The 15,573-nt window shown below is 48.9% G+C and overlaps 1 protein-coding gene across 1 annotated transcript; it reads left to right on the top strand.

Moving 5' to 3' along the window:
* The first annotated feature begins 6,541 nt into the window (after window positions 1-6,541).
* On the top strand, window positions 6,542-14,543 carry LOC129384222 (uncharacterized). The gene is made up of 2 exons (XM_055069443.2): window positions 6,542-6,852; window positions 13,610-14,543. Exons 1-2 carry the CDS (start codon window positions 6,584-6,586, stop codon window positions 13,782-13,784), a joined length of 444 nt encoding a protein of 147 aa, XP_054925418.1. The 5' UTR covers window positions 6,542-6,583; the 3' UTR covers window positions 13,785-14,543.
* Window positions 14,544-15,573: the final 1,030 nt, after the last annotated feature.

The raw sequence follows: 15,573 nt of genomic DNA, 5'->3' as shown, positions 1-15,573 counted from the left end.
AAGCTGTGTAGCACACGACGAAGAGGTGACACGGAAGTTTGAACAAAGGTACGAACCCATTTATTGTCTTGATCGGTGGTCATCGTGACGAAAGGTAAGCGCACACATTAATTCTTTTTATACATTCGCGTTCATTCGTGTTATACGTTCTCGTTATACACATTCGTTATATACTTTCGTGTTTTCATTTCGCGATATATTAAGGCAAATAATTTGAAACCGGAATCACCGCACCAACTGGCGCAGTGGGCTAGTGCCGTCAGCGCCTACGAAGAGGAAGGGGCAGTATGGGAACGTGGGCGTGATGAGCGGCAATGGAGCCATCTGCGGAAGACGACGACGACGAACGCGCGAGCAGTGGCGCGAGCCATTGCTGATGATGATAGTTTTTTGCTCGCACACATGAAGATTTAACGGAAGCCTAGCCACAAACAGCTTCGCTGTAAAAAACTAAATTATGCGGTTTTGCATGCCAAAACCACGATCTGATTATGAGGCACGCCGTAGTGGTGGAGTCCGGAACAATTTGGATCGCCTGGGGTTCTTTACCGTGCACCTAAATCTAAGTAAACGGGTGTTTTCGCATTGCCGGCACTTTTCAAGGCATTGTTTCGTTCGTAGCACAGCTATTAGTAGCGCCCTCGTCGCGATTTACCCTCGCCACTCGCTCTCCGCAAGACTCTCCCGTACACCTAATTTCCGCACGCTCAGCAGCCAGAAATTACCGCTTGACTATTATGCTGCGTGAGGGCCTATATGCCATGAGCATTTCCTTTGTATTTCTCAGGACTACAGGCTGCGATATTTGAAAGCTACCGGATTGAGTCACCGCCTGTGATCCGGACTCAGTGACCGAACGATATCCCCGGTGGACTTTCCCTTCTTTTAATCTTTCACTCCCCTTTTCCCGTTCCCCAGTGTAGGGTAGCCAACCGGGCTCAGTCCTGGTTAACCTCCCTGCCGTTCATTGATCATTTTCTCTCTCTCTCTCTCTAGGACTACAGCTCGGCTTCAAAGCTATCACGTGACGCTGCTGCCTAGCTCCTTCATATTGTACCCCCCCCCATCCCTCAGGCCATACCACCCGATCCCTGGCCAATACCCCTGGTGGGTGTGCGCCTACTTTGCAACCACCACCACCACCACCACCACCACCACCATCGCCATCATCATCATCATCATCATCATCATCATCATCATCATCATCATCATCATCATCATCAGCATCATCATCATCATCATCCTCTTCATCATCATCATCATCATCAAATTTTATTTTTGCTGCGCGCTATCGTTCGAGAGCACCGCCGGGTACCGGTCGCGCGGTGATGAACCTGCACATGGAAGAGCGGAGCCCCTCCAGGAGCGGAAGCCGCTCGTCCGAGCCGCACAGGCAGCGTGTCATCCGCGTCAGTACGCCGCCGTCCGAAGACTGGGCCGGGGGCGGCGCCGTGACCGCGGGCCACGACCGTCCCGCGGGCGCGGTCGTGGGCGGCGGCAGCGGCACCTCCGCGGGCAGAGTCCCGCACAAGCAGGCCCACACGCACTCGGTGCGGGACCTGCGCGGTGTGGACGCGTCCGACGACGACGAGGGCAAGATCAGCGCGAGCCCGCCGTCGAGGCCGTCGTCTCCCGGGTCGCCGACGGGGTACCGCACGTGGTGGAGCTTCCTTCTGGGCCGGGGCTGGCTGCCGGACCTGTCGCTCGAGGCCGTCGAGGACGCCCTGCCCACGGTCACCCTGACGCTGGCCCTGGGCGCGCTCGTGTTCGCGGCCGTCATACTCGGCAATCCGAGGGCGCCCGCCAGACGCTGACCAGGACGTGCGTTCTTCCTTCGGCGTCGAGATTGGGTGCGCGAGGAGACGCGCGAGAAGGACCATCGCCCCCGTCTTATTTGTAAAAAAAAAAATGAATTTAGACGGTTTATATATATATATATAGGTCGTCTGTATAGACTCTTTTGCAGACTGCTTCGCGGTCCTAATTAGAATTGTCCTTCTGGCTATACGGATAAAGCCCTTACGCCGTCGGCAGACAAAAGTCGTCAACGCGTCTGTTTCCCGGGGTATAGTTAGTTTCCACAGACGTCATCGCGGCCGCCATCTTTCGGTACTAGCTTGTCACGAAGCTGTGCAATCAAGAAACGTGACAGCATGACGGCACGACGGGCCCGTCTTATGTCGAACGACAAAGCGATAGCCGCGATAAAACGGTGGAAAACAGTCACCGTCAATAATGAAAACAATGTGTTCGTGATAATACAATGCACTGACGTCATCGTGGCCGCCATGTTTGGGTACTAGTGCAGTGGCAGCTGCGTCTGTGACGTCACATGTATGAAAACCATATATATATATATATATATATATATATATAGGTCGTGGGTTCGACTCGGCGCGAAGGGTGCTTAGTACCGCCCTTGTCCCGTCAACCTCTTCCCTTGTGTACGCGTCTGTTTCGCTGGTTTCCTAGCAAGAAATTCTGCTGCATGGACAAAGTCGTTCGTAAACTTCTGTTTACGTACACGCTAAGTCTTAGAACCCTAAGTGTCCAAATTTAAACCCGACTTTATAGTCCCCGAAAAGCACATGCCCGTAGGCCCACAGGATGTCCGCAGACAGTCTGTGGACTTCTCCGTGTCGTATACCACATTACGTGGGAGCGCACACTACGCAACATAAAACACCCAGACACGAACACCACGAGGGAACAATGGGAGGCACTGCTGTCCAGCTCGGCCCTCGACGACCAGCTCAAGCTGATAAAGAGAGCTGAGAAGATGGCAAGAGCCAGCGGATCCCTGGGCTAAGGGCCCCGACCATTAGCGGTTTTTCTGATTATTCTTTTAATAGTTTATCTATCTATCTATCTATCTATCTATCTATCTATCTATCTATCTATCTATCTATCTATCTATCTATCTATCTATCTATCTATCTATCTATCTATCTATCTATCTATCTATCTATCTATCTATCTATCTATCTATCTATCTATCTATCTATCTATCTATCTATCTATCTATCTATCTATCTATCTATCTATCTATCTATCTATCTATCTATCTATCTATCTATCTATCTATCTATCTATCTATCTATCTATCTATCTATCTATCTATCTATCTATCTATCTATCTATCTATCTATCTATCTATCTATCTATCTATCTATCTATCTATCTATCTATCTATCTACCCGTGTCTGAAGACAGCTAGCCTGTGAACTTGTGCGGGCGGTATGCAGACTTCGCGGAATAAAGTCTGTTGATATTTCTATACTCTGAGAAAGATATATTCTTATTTTTGCGAGGAAACAGCAGATCGGTAAAACCAACAAGGGCTTACCGCTGCTGAACTGTGGAAGGAGCGCCTATAAAAAATGATTAGATAGTATGTATGAATCGGTTATATATCCTTGTCATCATCGTTATAAATTGAAATGCAAGAACGCCCGTGTCCCGTACATTGGGGGGCACGTTAATGAATCCCAGGTGGTCGAAATTTACAGAGTATCCCCCTACGGCGTGCCTGATAATCATATCGGAGTTTTAGCGCGTAAAACCCCCACAAGTTAAGTTTTAAAAAGACTTAAGCATGATATCCTAGACCGATACGACTCAACTGACACTAGGGCGATCCTAGGCCTCGACCTCACCAAGGCATTTGACAACGTTAGCCATATAAGGCTATCTTGGTAGGCCTCGAAAAGGTAGGTGTGGGACACAGGGTATATGCATACGTCAAAGGCTTTTTGTCCCAGAGGGAGGCGAATATAAAATTTCTGGATGTAAAATCCCCTCCCATCAAACTTGGGAGCAAGGGGGCCCCGCAAGGGTCGGTGCTATCACCCTTCCTATTCAACATAGCGATGAGGGATCTCCCGGCGGAACTCAATAAGATTAAATCGATTAAATTTAGCATGTACGCGGGTGATATCACCATCTGGGTTAACAGTGGAAGTGACGCAGCCATCGAACTTAAACTACAGAAAGCGGCGATTATGCTGGAAGAGTATGCGGCCAGCAGTGGCTTGGCCTGCTCGCCACAGAAATCGGAGCTGTTAATCATTGAGCAAAAACATCAAAGGAGACACGCTCGGAACAGCAGACCCATCAATGTTTCCGTAAACGGAAATGAGGTTCCCAAGGTGGAGGAAATCAGAATTCTGGTCATGTATATCCAGAGAAATGGATGCAACCTCACGGCAATCAAGAAATTAGAAGGATATGTGGCGCAGGTCACGGGGATCATTAGGAGTGTTGCACTCAAAGGCAGGGGCCTCAAAGAGAACAGCGTCCTCAGACTCAAGCAAGCCTTCATTACCAGCTGAATAGCGTATGCCACACCGTATCTTGTGTTTAAACGAGAAGAAAAGGAGAAAATAGATGCTATCATTAGGTTAAGAGAGCCCTGGGCTCCCAGGCTCGACCTCGACAGACCTCCTCCTCAAAATGGGGGTTCACAACACGCTAGTTGAGCGCACTGAGGCAGTACGAGTGTCTCAGTTGGAAAGATCAGGCCAGTCTAGAACAGGGAGGAAAATCATGGAATGGGTACGAATCCAATGCGACAGGGGTGCCCCGACTGACAAGAAGGACATTCCGTTGGACGCGCGTAAACGCTTCCGAATCGCCCCCCTACCTAAATATATGCATCCTATCTACAACAAAGAGAGGAGAGCTCACACGGCTAAGGCTCTTGTAAATAAACACACCGGCGCATAAAGCAGCGTACGTGGACGCCGCTTGCGGCAGAGACGGGGCTGCGGTATCGACGGTGGTTGATGGCGACGGGTGCGTTAAGATAGCGTGCTCCACGTGCACGAGGGACGCCTGTACAGCCGAGGAGGTTGCAGTAGCGCTCGCTTGTGCGGGTACAAAAGCGGGAGTAATATTATGCGACAACAAATTAGCTATCCGAAATTTTAACAAAGGGAGAATCTCGGAAGAGGCCCTCCAAATTCTACTCAAGAACCCTCCTAGGAGGGATATAACTTTTATTTGGTTTCCGGCCCATGAAGAAGTCCCAGGCAACGAAGCCGCTCACGAGCTCGCCCGAGCACTCTACCACCGGGCAACTCTAGAGCAGCCAGTTCCAGGGATCAAAGATAGCATCATCACGCGCAGGGAAATTGTAGATCATTACAAAGCCGAAAGAAGAATCTTTCCGCCTCCGCATCGGTCTCTCTCTCTGGAGGACGCTCGCATTTGGCGGCGCCTCCAGGGAAACAATTATACATCACCACATTGGATCTACTTAACACAGACGAGGGACTATAACGACGCCCTCTGCAAAATTTGTAAGCAAAAAGGTACGCTAGACCATATAATATGGGAGTGTGCTGGCTCCCCAGGGGCCAAGGAAAACATTGACAGTAGAGAAGCCTGGGAGGACTTGCTCCAGAGCGAGGCTGAAGACGACCAGCGTCGAGCAATCCGCCTGGCCGTTGAGGCCATGAAGACTCACCGTCCTCAACGCGCGGGGTCCGCTTCGTCCTCCCCCACTACCTACGTGTAGGTCAAGAGGCGGGCACCCCAGCTCGGTGGAATAATAAAGTTTTCAATCGATCAATCGATTTAAAATAAATCATCATGACCTCCTGGAGAGTTTCAAATCGAGGCCCTCGTTTGTGAACATTAATTAGTTGGATATGTGCCCCTGCTTTCAGGCCAATACCTCTCTCAGAAGTCGCTACTTAGCCCTGTCCATAGCCGTGACGAGCCGTACCGATCCTATGTCGGTAGGTTTCCTAATCCTTTACAATGATAAAATTTCTTGGCTGTTTGAGGTGATCGTGGTGGTGGTGGTGGTGGTGGTGGTGGTGGTGCTGCTGCTGCTGCTGCTGCTGCTGATGCTGATGATGATGATGACGACGACGACGACCTCGGGAGGACATACAAACCGGGGGGCATGATACAAGAGTCGGATGGCGTGAGGAAGGACAATTGAAGGGTCTAAAAACAAATTACATCCGTGAATCTTTTAAGGAACAACGAAGAAAAAACACGTCAAATTGCAGGCAGCCATGATGGTATGATCGCAGGAAAAAAGAATAGAAAGGAGGATACATTCCGGAATCGTATTTCGTCTTACTCTCCGTCGCATCATGTGTCAAGATTCACGTGCCACGAACGCAATTTAGGTTTTCACAGAGCGCATACATGCTTTTCGTCAGTGCTACCACATTTCTCGTGCTGCTCCGCCCATTCACCGTGCATATCATTAAAGCTTCAATCTCTCTCTCTTCACACACACACACACACACACACACACACACACACACACACACACACACACACACACACACACACACACACACACACACACACACACACACACACACACAGACACACACACACACACACACACACACACACACACACACACACACACACACACACGCACACACACATATTTGCGTAGTTTCACTCGATTCGTGGCCTGTCCCCCATAGTGGGTTTGTACTGATAATTGAGGCTTCTTCTTCATCATCAGCATCATCATCATCATCATCGTCGTCGTCATCATCATCATCCCATGCACGGCCCCGCCGTGACGGCCTTTTTTTGAACGCGTCGGACGATGGACGTGGCCGTGGAAAGCGTCAGGCCCCCCGAGAGCCCCGTCCGGCCCCCGGACTTCGCGAGGACCCCGGGCACCGCCACCAGGCAGAGGAAAGTGATACGCATCGCGCGCTCCGAGGACTCGGCCAACGTCAACCGCCGCCCGACGGGGTCCGCGGGCGTCGTCAGGGTCTACCGCAAGCAGGCTCACACGCACTCCGTGCGCGACCTGCCCGACTCGTCGTCGGAGGACGAGGGCAAGATTTGCACGCCGATGTCCGAACCCAGGTAAGTACACACACGGGCTGCCGCTCATTCCTCTGAATCCGGCCTGTTACACGTAGGGTGCCGCTTATTCCTCTGAATCCGGATGTTACACATAGGCTGCTGCTTATTCCTGTGAATCCAGCTTGTTCCCGCACGTCTCGCATGACATCCTCGGCTGTATAGCTGTAGCATATATTCTTGGATTGTAGCGCGAAGTGACAGAGACTAGAAGCAGACAGGACGAGCGCTAACTCTCAACTAAATCTTTATTCAAACTATCAACATATGTATATACATTAGTTGAGAGTGAGCGCTCGTCCTGTCTGCTTCTAGGCTCTGTCACGTCGCGCTACAATCCAAGAATATATGTTGTACCGTACCAACTCGACCAATTTTCTATTCTTTTGTATATAGCTATAGCTTGTCACGTGACATCACGCACGCAACTTCTCGATGTGCTGGTCCTCCAACATGGCGGCCGGGCTAGGATGACGTCAGGTTATGGTTTTCAATTCCAACGGATAACATATGCCCTTCAATGCGATGAGAGAAGCGGTCGGAAACGCTGCTGGCTTCTGTGCCAGAATCGCGTCGCGCGTGGAGCCAACAGAAGCCGATTCTCGCCGTGCTGGTCCTCCAACATGGGCGGCCGGGCTAGGATGACGTCAGGTGCACCGTTTTCAGTTCCACGGTTAACCTATACGTTAACGTGGTAGAGAAGCCGTCGGAAAGCACGATGGCTTCAGTGCCAGAACCAGAAGAGAACCGCCAGAAACATCGCGAGCATGACGCCACTCAGACGCAGATAATCGCAATGCTGGTACTCCAAGACGACACTAATAGTATGACGTCAGTGCAAGCCATCTATACTGTCACCGTAGGGTAAAGGTACTAGTACTACAGTACAGGCCGTTTAGACTTGGGCAGTGTGGAGGCGCCAAGACCGCCGACGAGGAGCCCTACGGCTGCAGGAGTGCGGGAGTGGCTCCGCGCGATATAGGAATGAGCGAATTGTTTGACACATTAGTAGATATCAATTGCACCATCGCTCTGCTTGATTGCTCTGGTGCCACGGAATTGTTCCGTCACCCATTGAGCTAGACAGTAATATGACACAGCCCGCGGCTTATTGAAATTCCGCGGACACAGTATATCAACAGAACTTGGAGTTTATTAAAAAAGGAAAATATTTTTCGGTGCATCGAAGCTTTAGAGATGATTGGCGACATTATTAATTCGATTAGCAATCTGTCTTATAACGACTGGTGCGTGTAATTGCTGATACGTTTATTTATGAATGTTTAATTCGTGCACGTTTATTACAGCCCTCGTAGAAAATTACTTTGCTTAAAGCGTCCAAGAGTATCCCGCGGCAGCCCTACGGCTCTATGCAATGTTTTCCAGAATCCACAATGAGAGCGAAATGCGAAAACACCCGTGTACTTAGATTTAGGTGCACGTTAAAGAACCCCGGGTGGTCCAAATTATACCGGACTCCTCCACTACTGCGTGCCTCGTAATCAGATCGTGGTTTTCACACGTACAACACCATAATTAAGTCTTCTTTTTTTGCAGAATCCGGAAATAACTGTATATGACATCGAGTTCACATTCAGTAGAAATGGGGGGGGGGGGGCAAGTTGAGTGTCATGTGTAGTGAAACTGTAACGTTTCTCGCTTAACAGAAGCGTTTGTATAATGATTATCTCGGAAAGTGACACGCGCCTAGTGTCACGCCATACCATGTGACCCGACCTGACCCAACGGTTGGTTTTGAATCCCGTTCCCTCAGCTCAGCAACTACGATGCTCCGTCTCTTTGAGCATTGACTACAGTGTGACACAAGCTGGCGGGAAAAAGGTCAGCTACACTTCAATATAACTTACACCCTCCAAAGCGTATAAGGGTGCGAATCGGTCTGTAAATCGCGCTTTTAGAGCCTTCTTTTGGGTGTAAGGGCGTGCGTTACAGACCGATTTACACTCTTTAATTATTTTGCAGTGTAGGCGCGGACGCGGCAGCTTGGAGCACTTTGGCGGAAACTTGAGGCGGAAACTTGAGGTGGAAACTTGAGGTGGAAACTTGGCAGAAACTCCAAGAGGGTGGTTATTTGGCCTCGTTGTTACAGGTTATCGTTTAGTTTGCCGTAACGCAGACACAACGACGAGGACTTAGAGGGCAAACGAAAGCGCTGAAGTGTGCTGCCTCGTGCGCCTTGTACATGTCCGTGTCGTGCCCTCCACGCGTCGCGAATGCGCGTGTTCAGACAGGCACCAGGGTGTCTACCAAGTTGACATTTCCAAATTCCCTGAGTTTTCCAGGTTTTCCCTGAGTGCCTTTGCCCATTTCCCTGAGTGATGCAAAACTATGTTTTATGTCAAGACGGGCTGAAACCATATCGCCTGATGCTGTCACTCTCTATTAAGCACATGAAAAAAATAAAAAAAGCGACTTAATCCAATTTGATTACTAAGGAGTAGTGTTTATGTTATTCAAAATGAGAATAGAAGGCAGCGGTTAGTAAAATGCACAGCAAATAAAGTGTCTTCGAAAAAAAATTGCAGATAAGTCGGACATTCACAAATACAAATAAAAAGGAGATGCACATAGAAGCAAATATATTTGAATATATGAGCTATTTCTATCAACTGATAGCAAGCTCAGTGGTATGACGCCCGAACTCTGTCACAATTGAGATTCTCTCTCAACCGCTCGTAAGTCAACCTCAACTGTCCTGACATACTTTCAGCCCGCGCACGACGCCCGAGTGTGGTGTTTCACTGCTTTAAAGAGTTTATTTTGGTTTGGATGCGAGACACCTGCATCTCAGCATCAGCCAAAACTTTGTTTTTTTGAGCTCAAGCTCCTTCAAAACGGCGGCAGCAAGCTTCCTTTCCCGTTTATTCCTCAATGCGTACATCATTTCTGTTCTTGTCCTCCTTCTGCCACTCGTTCGCCCCAAGGACCATTTGAAGCATCTTGGTCAGTTGCACAGTCCACGGCCGATTTTTAGAACTCCCTAGGGGTCGCGAAAACGTTCGAAAAATCGGCCAGTTGGAAAAAAATAAATGCGTGTCATTTACTGCCCTTAGGGGCTCAAACCGCCACAGGCACGTTCGAAAACACTCTGAAGGCCTGTCGGTACACATATTAGGCATATCGGCGCTCGTACTGTGACAGGAAATACCGGGTGCACGTGTGTATAATTAAGGAATACATACTGTTTTCCGTGGCAATAGCCCCTTCCCACGCTTGTTATGCTTCACTGCAATACTTTTGCGTATGCTTCACCACATAACATTTCTGTACAAAGGCGAAGTTAACTTTCGGGAACCGGCATTATGCAACGCACCGTGTTTTCTAAGTTTCTAAGCCAATCGCGAGGACCACAAAAGCGGAGTCCGTGCCATTGCTGACAGCAGCTAATTCTTTCAATAAAAAAACTCGGCACCAAACGGCAAGAAGCTTCGTAGCGAACGTCGAAGCAGCTGGGCCTAGCGTTGCCGCAGTGGTGGCAACGGCTGCCAGCGGATCTGCGTGCGAGGGTGCCGGTTCGAGGCGGCGAAGTAATCGAAACGGCAGCGGTGGTGCCTTTGATTATTGCCGTTTCGGACCTGCGGTCACGGCAAAACGTCCGGAAAATCGGACGGCGAAGGGTTCTTGCGTCCGAAATTTCACACGTTCTGATGCGTTGACTCTATGAGGTACGTTGCGGTGCCGCGAAGCCGTCCAAATTATCGAGAATCCGGAAAGTCGGTCGTTGACTGCACAATGGCAACTCATCCAGCCGACGACAGGGCGTCAAAGACGATTCATTGTGATTCCTGTCTGCTGCTCGAGCCAGCATTACCACGACTTTCGACCCTTCCAATAAGATTGCCGCTAATTTTCCCTGATAGAGGCCCAAATTCCCTGAGTTTTCCCTGACTTTTTCCAGACTACTCAAAATCCCTGAGAATTCCCGGTTTTCCCCGTTTTCCCGGTTGGTAGACACCCTGAGGCACTCACATGTTTTGATTAATCATCATGGCAGGTTTTTCGGTCAGCGTTGTAGGCACCACATTCTGCGGCTCGCGATGGTTTCGCGTTCTGTGCGACACAAGCGCCACCACGTCGGAATGCTCTTGTTCAGCGTGTTCAGTGTTGGGTTTTGCAGGGAAAAATAAACAGAAAACGTTACATAAATGTTGCAGAAACGTTGCATGCACGTTTTTGCGGTTTGCAGGTCAAAAAAAGAAAACGAAAAAAAAGAACTAGAGCATTCGCGAAGTTTATATTTCGAAGAAATGTGGCATACGTGAGGGCGTAATGCGCACTCAAATTTCGAAGTGTGTGAATTAACCAAGAGGGCTAAATGAAAATTGCTGAACCCACCACTGTCGGCCTGTTTAGAGGCGCTGTACATGCGAAACGCTTACAAAGTTTTCCCCGCTCCCCCATGGGAGGACCAAATACGATAGAGCTCTCTCATATTTAAAGGAAATGGGACCACGTGTGCACCGATAGCTTCACCTGGTCATGGCTAATTATGTGCTTCGGAAATCATCACTGAACGCTCGTTTTCTCCAAGTTTACGCGCTTTAAACGAGGCGCGTGTAGTTGGTTTTCTCGGACTCATTGATGAACTATATATATGTGTGGTGCGTTCTTTACAATTCGTTGAAGTATAGGAATCGGGTTGCACGAATGACGGATACGATAAATGTTTAATTTGCACAGGTTTATGGCACAGCCTTTGTAGAAAATTGCTCATTCCGTTGTTCACGGGTGATCCCACGGTTGCAGCATATCTGAACAGTCTTCCATAATCTGAGAAGACACGACACCGTGGGTTCACATTGAGTGGGAACGCGGAACGCAAGTGTCACGTGTGGTGAAACTGCAGCGTTTCTCGCTTTGCAGGAGCGTTACAAGTAATTTAGTGGGCTCTTGACTTTGTTCACCATTTTTATGCGTTATATATATATGCCAAACCCGCCGTGGTTGCTCAGTGGCTATGGTCGCGGGATCGAATCCCGGCCACGGCGGCCGCATTTCGATGGGGGCAAAATGCGAAGACACCCGTGTACGTAGATTTAGGTGCACGTTAAAGAACCCCAGGTGGTCGAAATTTCCGGAGTCCTCCACTACGGCGTGCCTCATAATCAGAAAGTGGTTTTGGCACGTAAAACCCCATAATTTAATATAATTTTTAATATATATGCCAAGTTCATCGTTGGTTTTCCCGGCGTCCTCGGTCAGTTAAACGAGGCACCTGGTTTAAAAGTGAGTAAAAGCCAGGTCATGGGTGACATCTAGCAAAAGTTCAAAGTGGGTAGGTATCATTGCAGCCTTCGCAGTAAATAACGTTCGCAAGAGCTCCGGAAGCCCTACACTGTTTTATGAACGGCAAAAGAATTTAGCCTGCTGCCCTAGACAAAGACTAATAACACAAATGACACCAATTTCAAATTTAGCGAAAATTGGGGGAAACACTAGATGTCAAGTCTGTAAGCGAGCAAAGTGCCAACTTGGGCCAGATGGTAGATGCTGCATAAAAAAAAAAAAAACGAATAACAGCCCAGAGCACAGGACATAAGAAGTAGACGGTGACTATCAACCTTTGGTATGATACAGCTTCGTCCGTCGTCTGTTTTTTTCTTTTTTTTTTTGCTCGTCTCGACTTTGTCATATTAAATGTCATTGGCTGAGCGCATATCAGACGGCCGGGACGAAGGACCATAAAAACATACAAATTACGTATCCGAGCACTCCGTACCGTTTCAGTGTGTTTTTACGAACGGCGTGACATTTAGCCCGCTGTCCTGAGGGGGAACCACGAGCGTAAGTGACACCAATACCAAATTAAGTGAAAATGGGCGGAACATTATAGCCAATGTTCCCGCGCCGTAAGATATGTGTGGATAAATTACTGCCTCTGCAAAAGAAGAAATTAATAAAGAAACGAACAAAAAAAAAACAAATAAAAGAACTAACAGCTAGTTCATTTCTCGAAGGCATTATCTGCTGCTAAAGTTTAAACCGGCGATTCACGCTGGCAACGTTTCACAAGCTGTGTGCTTCAATTTCCGGCAATTGAAATTCTCATTGCAACAAAAGTCACGGCTTTTCTTCTAAACTGGGTTGTGATCCTGCAAGGACGAAGAAGTCTCTAGCGCCTCTTTTTTTTTTTCTTCTAATGTCATTCGATAGTTCCCCAACTTTGTTCGCTGTATGTGTTCGTGTAGGTTACAACATCGCGCGTCATCCCATGCAGCGCGCATATCGAGCTAGTTTTCAGTGTCGCTGCTGCTGGTCCTCACAAGAAGACGAGGGATGGTGACTGACGAAAATTTCGAAAAAGCTCTTGTCGCAGTGAAGATAAGCAACGTGTGTGCAACTCCAAAGCCGCGCACTGAAAGAGCCAGACCACCTCGTTCCAGCGCGCTTTATTTGTGTAATGTTAATAAACGTCGACAGGAAAGCAACGTAGGAGTAATCGATTACTTTCATAATTGCTGTCAATTTTGCGGTGAAGTAACTGGCCCTTTAATCAATTACGTTTATTATATGACGTAACTGTAATCTTAATCGCCACTTTTATTGCGATAGCCACTATATGACACTCCAAGCGCATTTCCGCCGTCGCCGTCGCCGTGAGGTTTCGCATAAAGTCCAAGGGCGATCGATCCAAGTCCTAGAACGCATTTAATTTACGCTCCCCCTCGCTCGAGCAACTTTTTGTATGCAAACGTACCTCTGCGGTCAAGTCCATTTTCTTTTTCTCTCTCGCTCGCAGGTCGCCGTCCTTGTCACCCACCCGGAAGGCACCCCCGCGCCTGCTGAGCCGAGGCTGGTTTCCCGACCTGTCGCGAGAGGGCATCGAGGCGGCCGTACCCCTGGTGGCCGTGACGTTCGCTTTCGGCGCGTTCATGACCGCGGTCGCCATATTGTGCAAGCCGCGAACGGGCTGACGACCGGCACGGTGACGGCGCCTCACTCAGTCGCCGCGCTCGATCCACTTCGAGGCGTCGGGGCGGGTTTGTCACGTGGGAAGGGTTGAGGCGTTCCGTCGACCACTGTCAAGGGGGCGCCGAACTAGCGAACGGGTGTCGCAGAGAGCCGAGACAAGCGGAGAGCCAGTAGGTTCGACTCAGATCGAGGCGACACGACGTGTCACCGCTGTCGTATTAATAAAAACGTCGATTCCTTGCAACAAACTGCGATGCATCACTTTCTGAGTATCCGCTATAATATAGTACAGTTGGCCCCAAAGGTTTACGGACTCGGGATCTAAGAATGGCGCCGAACTAGCCAACGGGTGTCGAAGAGAGCCGAGACAGAGAGCCAGTAGGTTTGATCGAGGCGACGCGACCTCTCACCCCTGTCGTATTAAAAAAGTCGATTCCTTGCAACAAACTGAGATGGGTCACTTGATGCGTGTCCACTATAATATAGTAACGTTGGCCTCAAATGTTTGCAGACTCGGGATCTGAGAACATACCGACAGATTTTCTAAGCAGTTCGTGGGCGCAACCATTAAAACGGCGCGACACTGATTTTTCGAACTTCCGTTAATTGAATTCCTGTTAATTCGTTTTGTTCGGTTAATTCGACCTTGATTGAAGGTCCTGGCCTAAACCCATGCATTTCTATACGCTCACCCTTTTCGTTATTTCGATCTCAAAACTGGCCTTCATCGTACCCGTAACTCGAACTTCGCCACCAAGATGCACGCACCTGACCCCTACCGTAACCCCAACAGTGACCCCTCTAGTGGCCTCATGTCTCGACGGAGCTAAGGGCATTGAGGATGCGTTGAACGCTCGTCGTATCCCATCAAAAACGCCTATTTCAGGCACAACCCGGAGAGATTCTCAAGCAATAACTGGCGCTCACAATGTGTGACTACGACATTTACCCACTCCTATCGCGCGGCTTTCCTTTCCCAGGAAAACTTGGCTAAACAGTGACGAGTGGGAGACGAAGACGAAAACTTCCAACCCGGAAGACCAGATACGGTTGGCGGAATGGGCTGATAGCGTCGCGGCAAAGCAGACGCCACGCTAGCCCACACCGCTGGGAAAGAAAACGCCACTCAAGCTTCACAATAAAAGTTTTCTCTCTGTCTCTGGCTAAACAGTGCCTGCGCGCTGCACTCGGATGCGAAACCAAAACCGCGTTCATGGCATTCATATGTTTTACCGCATAACACGATTGTACTGCGGCGAAGTTCTTTGTAAACAATTTATGCGGCGAAGCTGACTTTAGGAAACCAGCCGCCATTTTGCAACACGTATTAGAACCTTGTCCATTTTTCTTGCTAAAAGAATTGGGTGCGGGTCAGATTTCTCCGTGTTCAAGAACTTTAATGTAATTGCTACATTGTTTTTCTAGTTTGGACACACTGAAATCGGGCGCGCACTTGATTCGGGGGCGTGTTAAAACCAGGAAAATACTTGCATGATTCTATAGTTGCCAAATGAATCAGCGTTTTTTCCCTGCATCTTAATTCGACTTGCCGGATAATTCGATCAAATTAGTCAGTTCCGTCAGGGTTAGTGTAATGGATGTGCACTGTGTCTATCCATATAACCTTCGTATCTCCTAGGTATACTTTGTGGCGCAAAATACATTTCTTGAAAAGGGACAGAAGAAAGGAAGACAGTGAAGCGCCAACTACCAACTGTTTAATGACGGCCTGAGCAAACGTATAGGAGAAAAGGCAACTTCCGCTCATGCGCAGGGAGCCAAGGTGTCACA

Source organism: Dermacentor andersoni, chromosome 8 (assembly GCF_023375885.2).
Source record: "Dermacentor andersoni chromosome 8, qqDerAnde1_hic_scaffold, whole genome shotgun sequence".
Taxonomy (NCBI): Eukaryota; Metazoa; Arthropoda; class Arachnida; order Ixodida; family Ixodidae; genus Dermacentor; species Dermacentor andersoni.
This window is presented reverse-complemented; position numbering and strand designations above follow the sequence as displayed.

Bases quoted from the DNA above. Each gene is read 5' to 3' on its own strand.
- LOC129384222 (XM_055069443.2), top strand. From the start codon at position 6,584: ATGGACGTGGCCGTGGAAAGCGTCAGGCCCCCCGAGAGCCCCGTCCGG. The intron at 6,853-13,609 runs GTAAGTACACAC...TCTCGCTCGCAG, and splicing joins ACGCCGATGTCCGAACCCAG to GTCGCCGTCCTTGTCACCCA.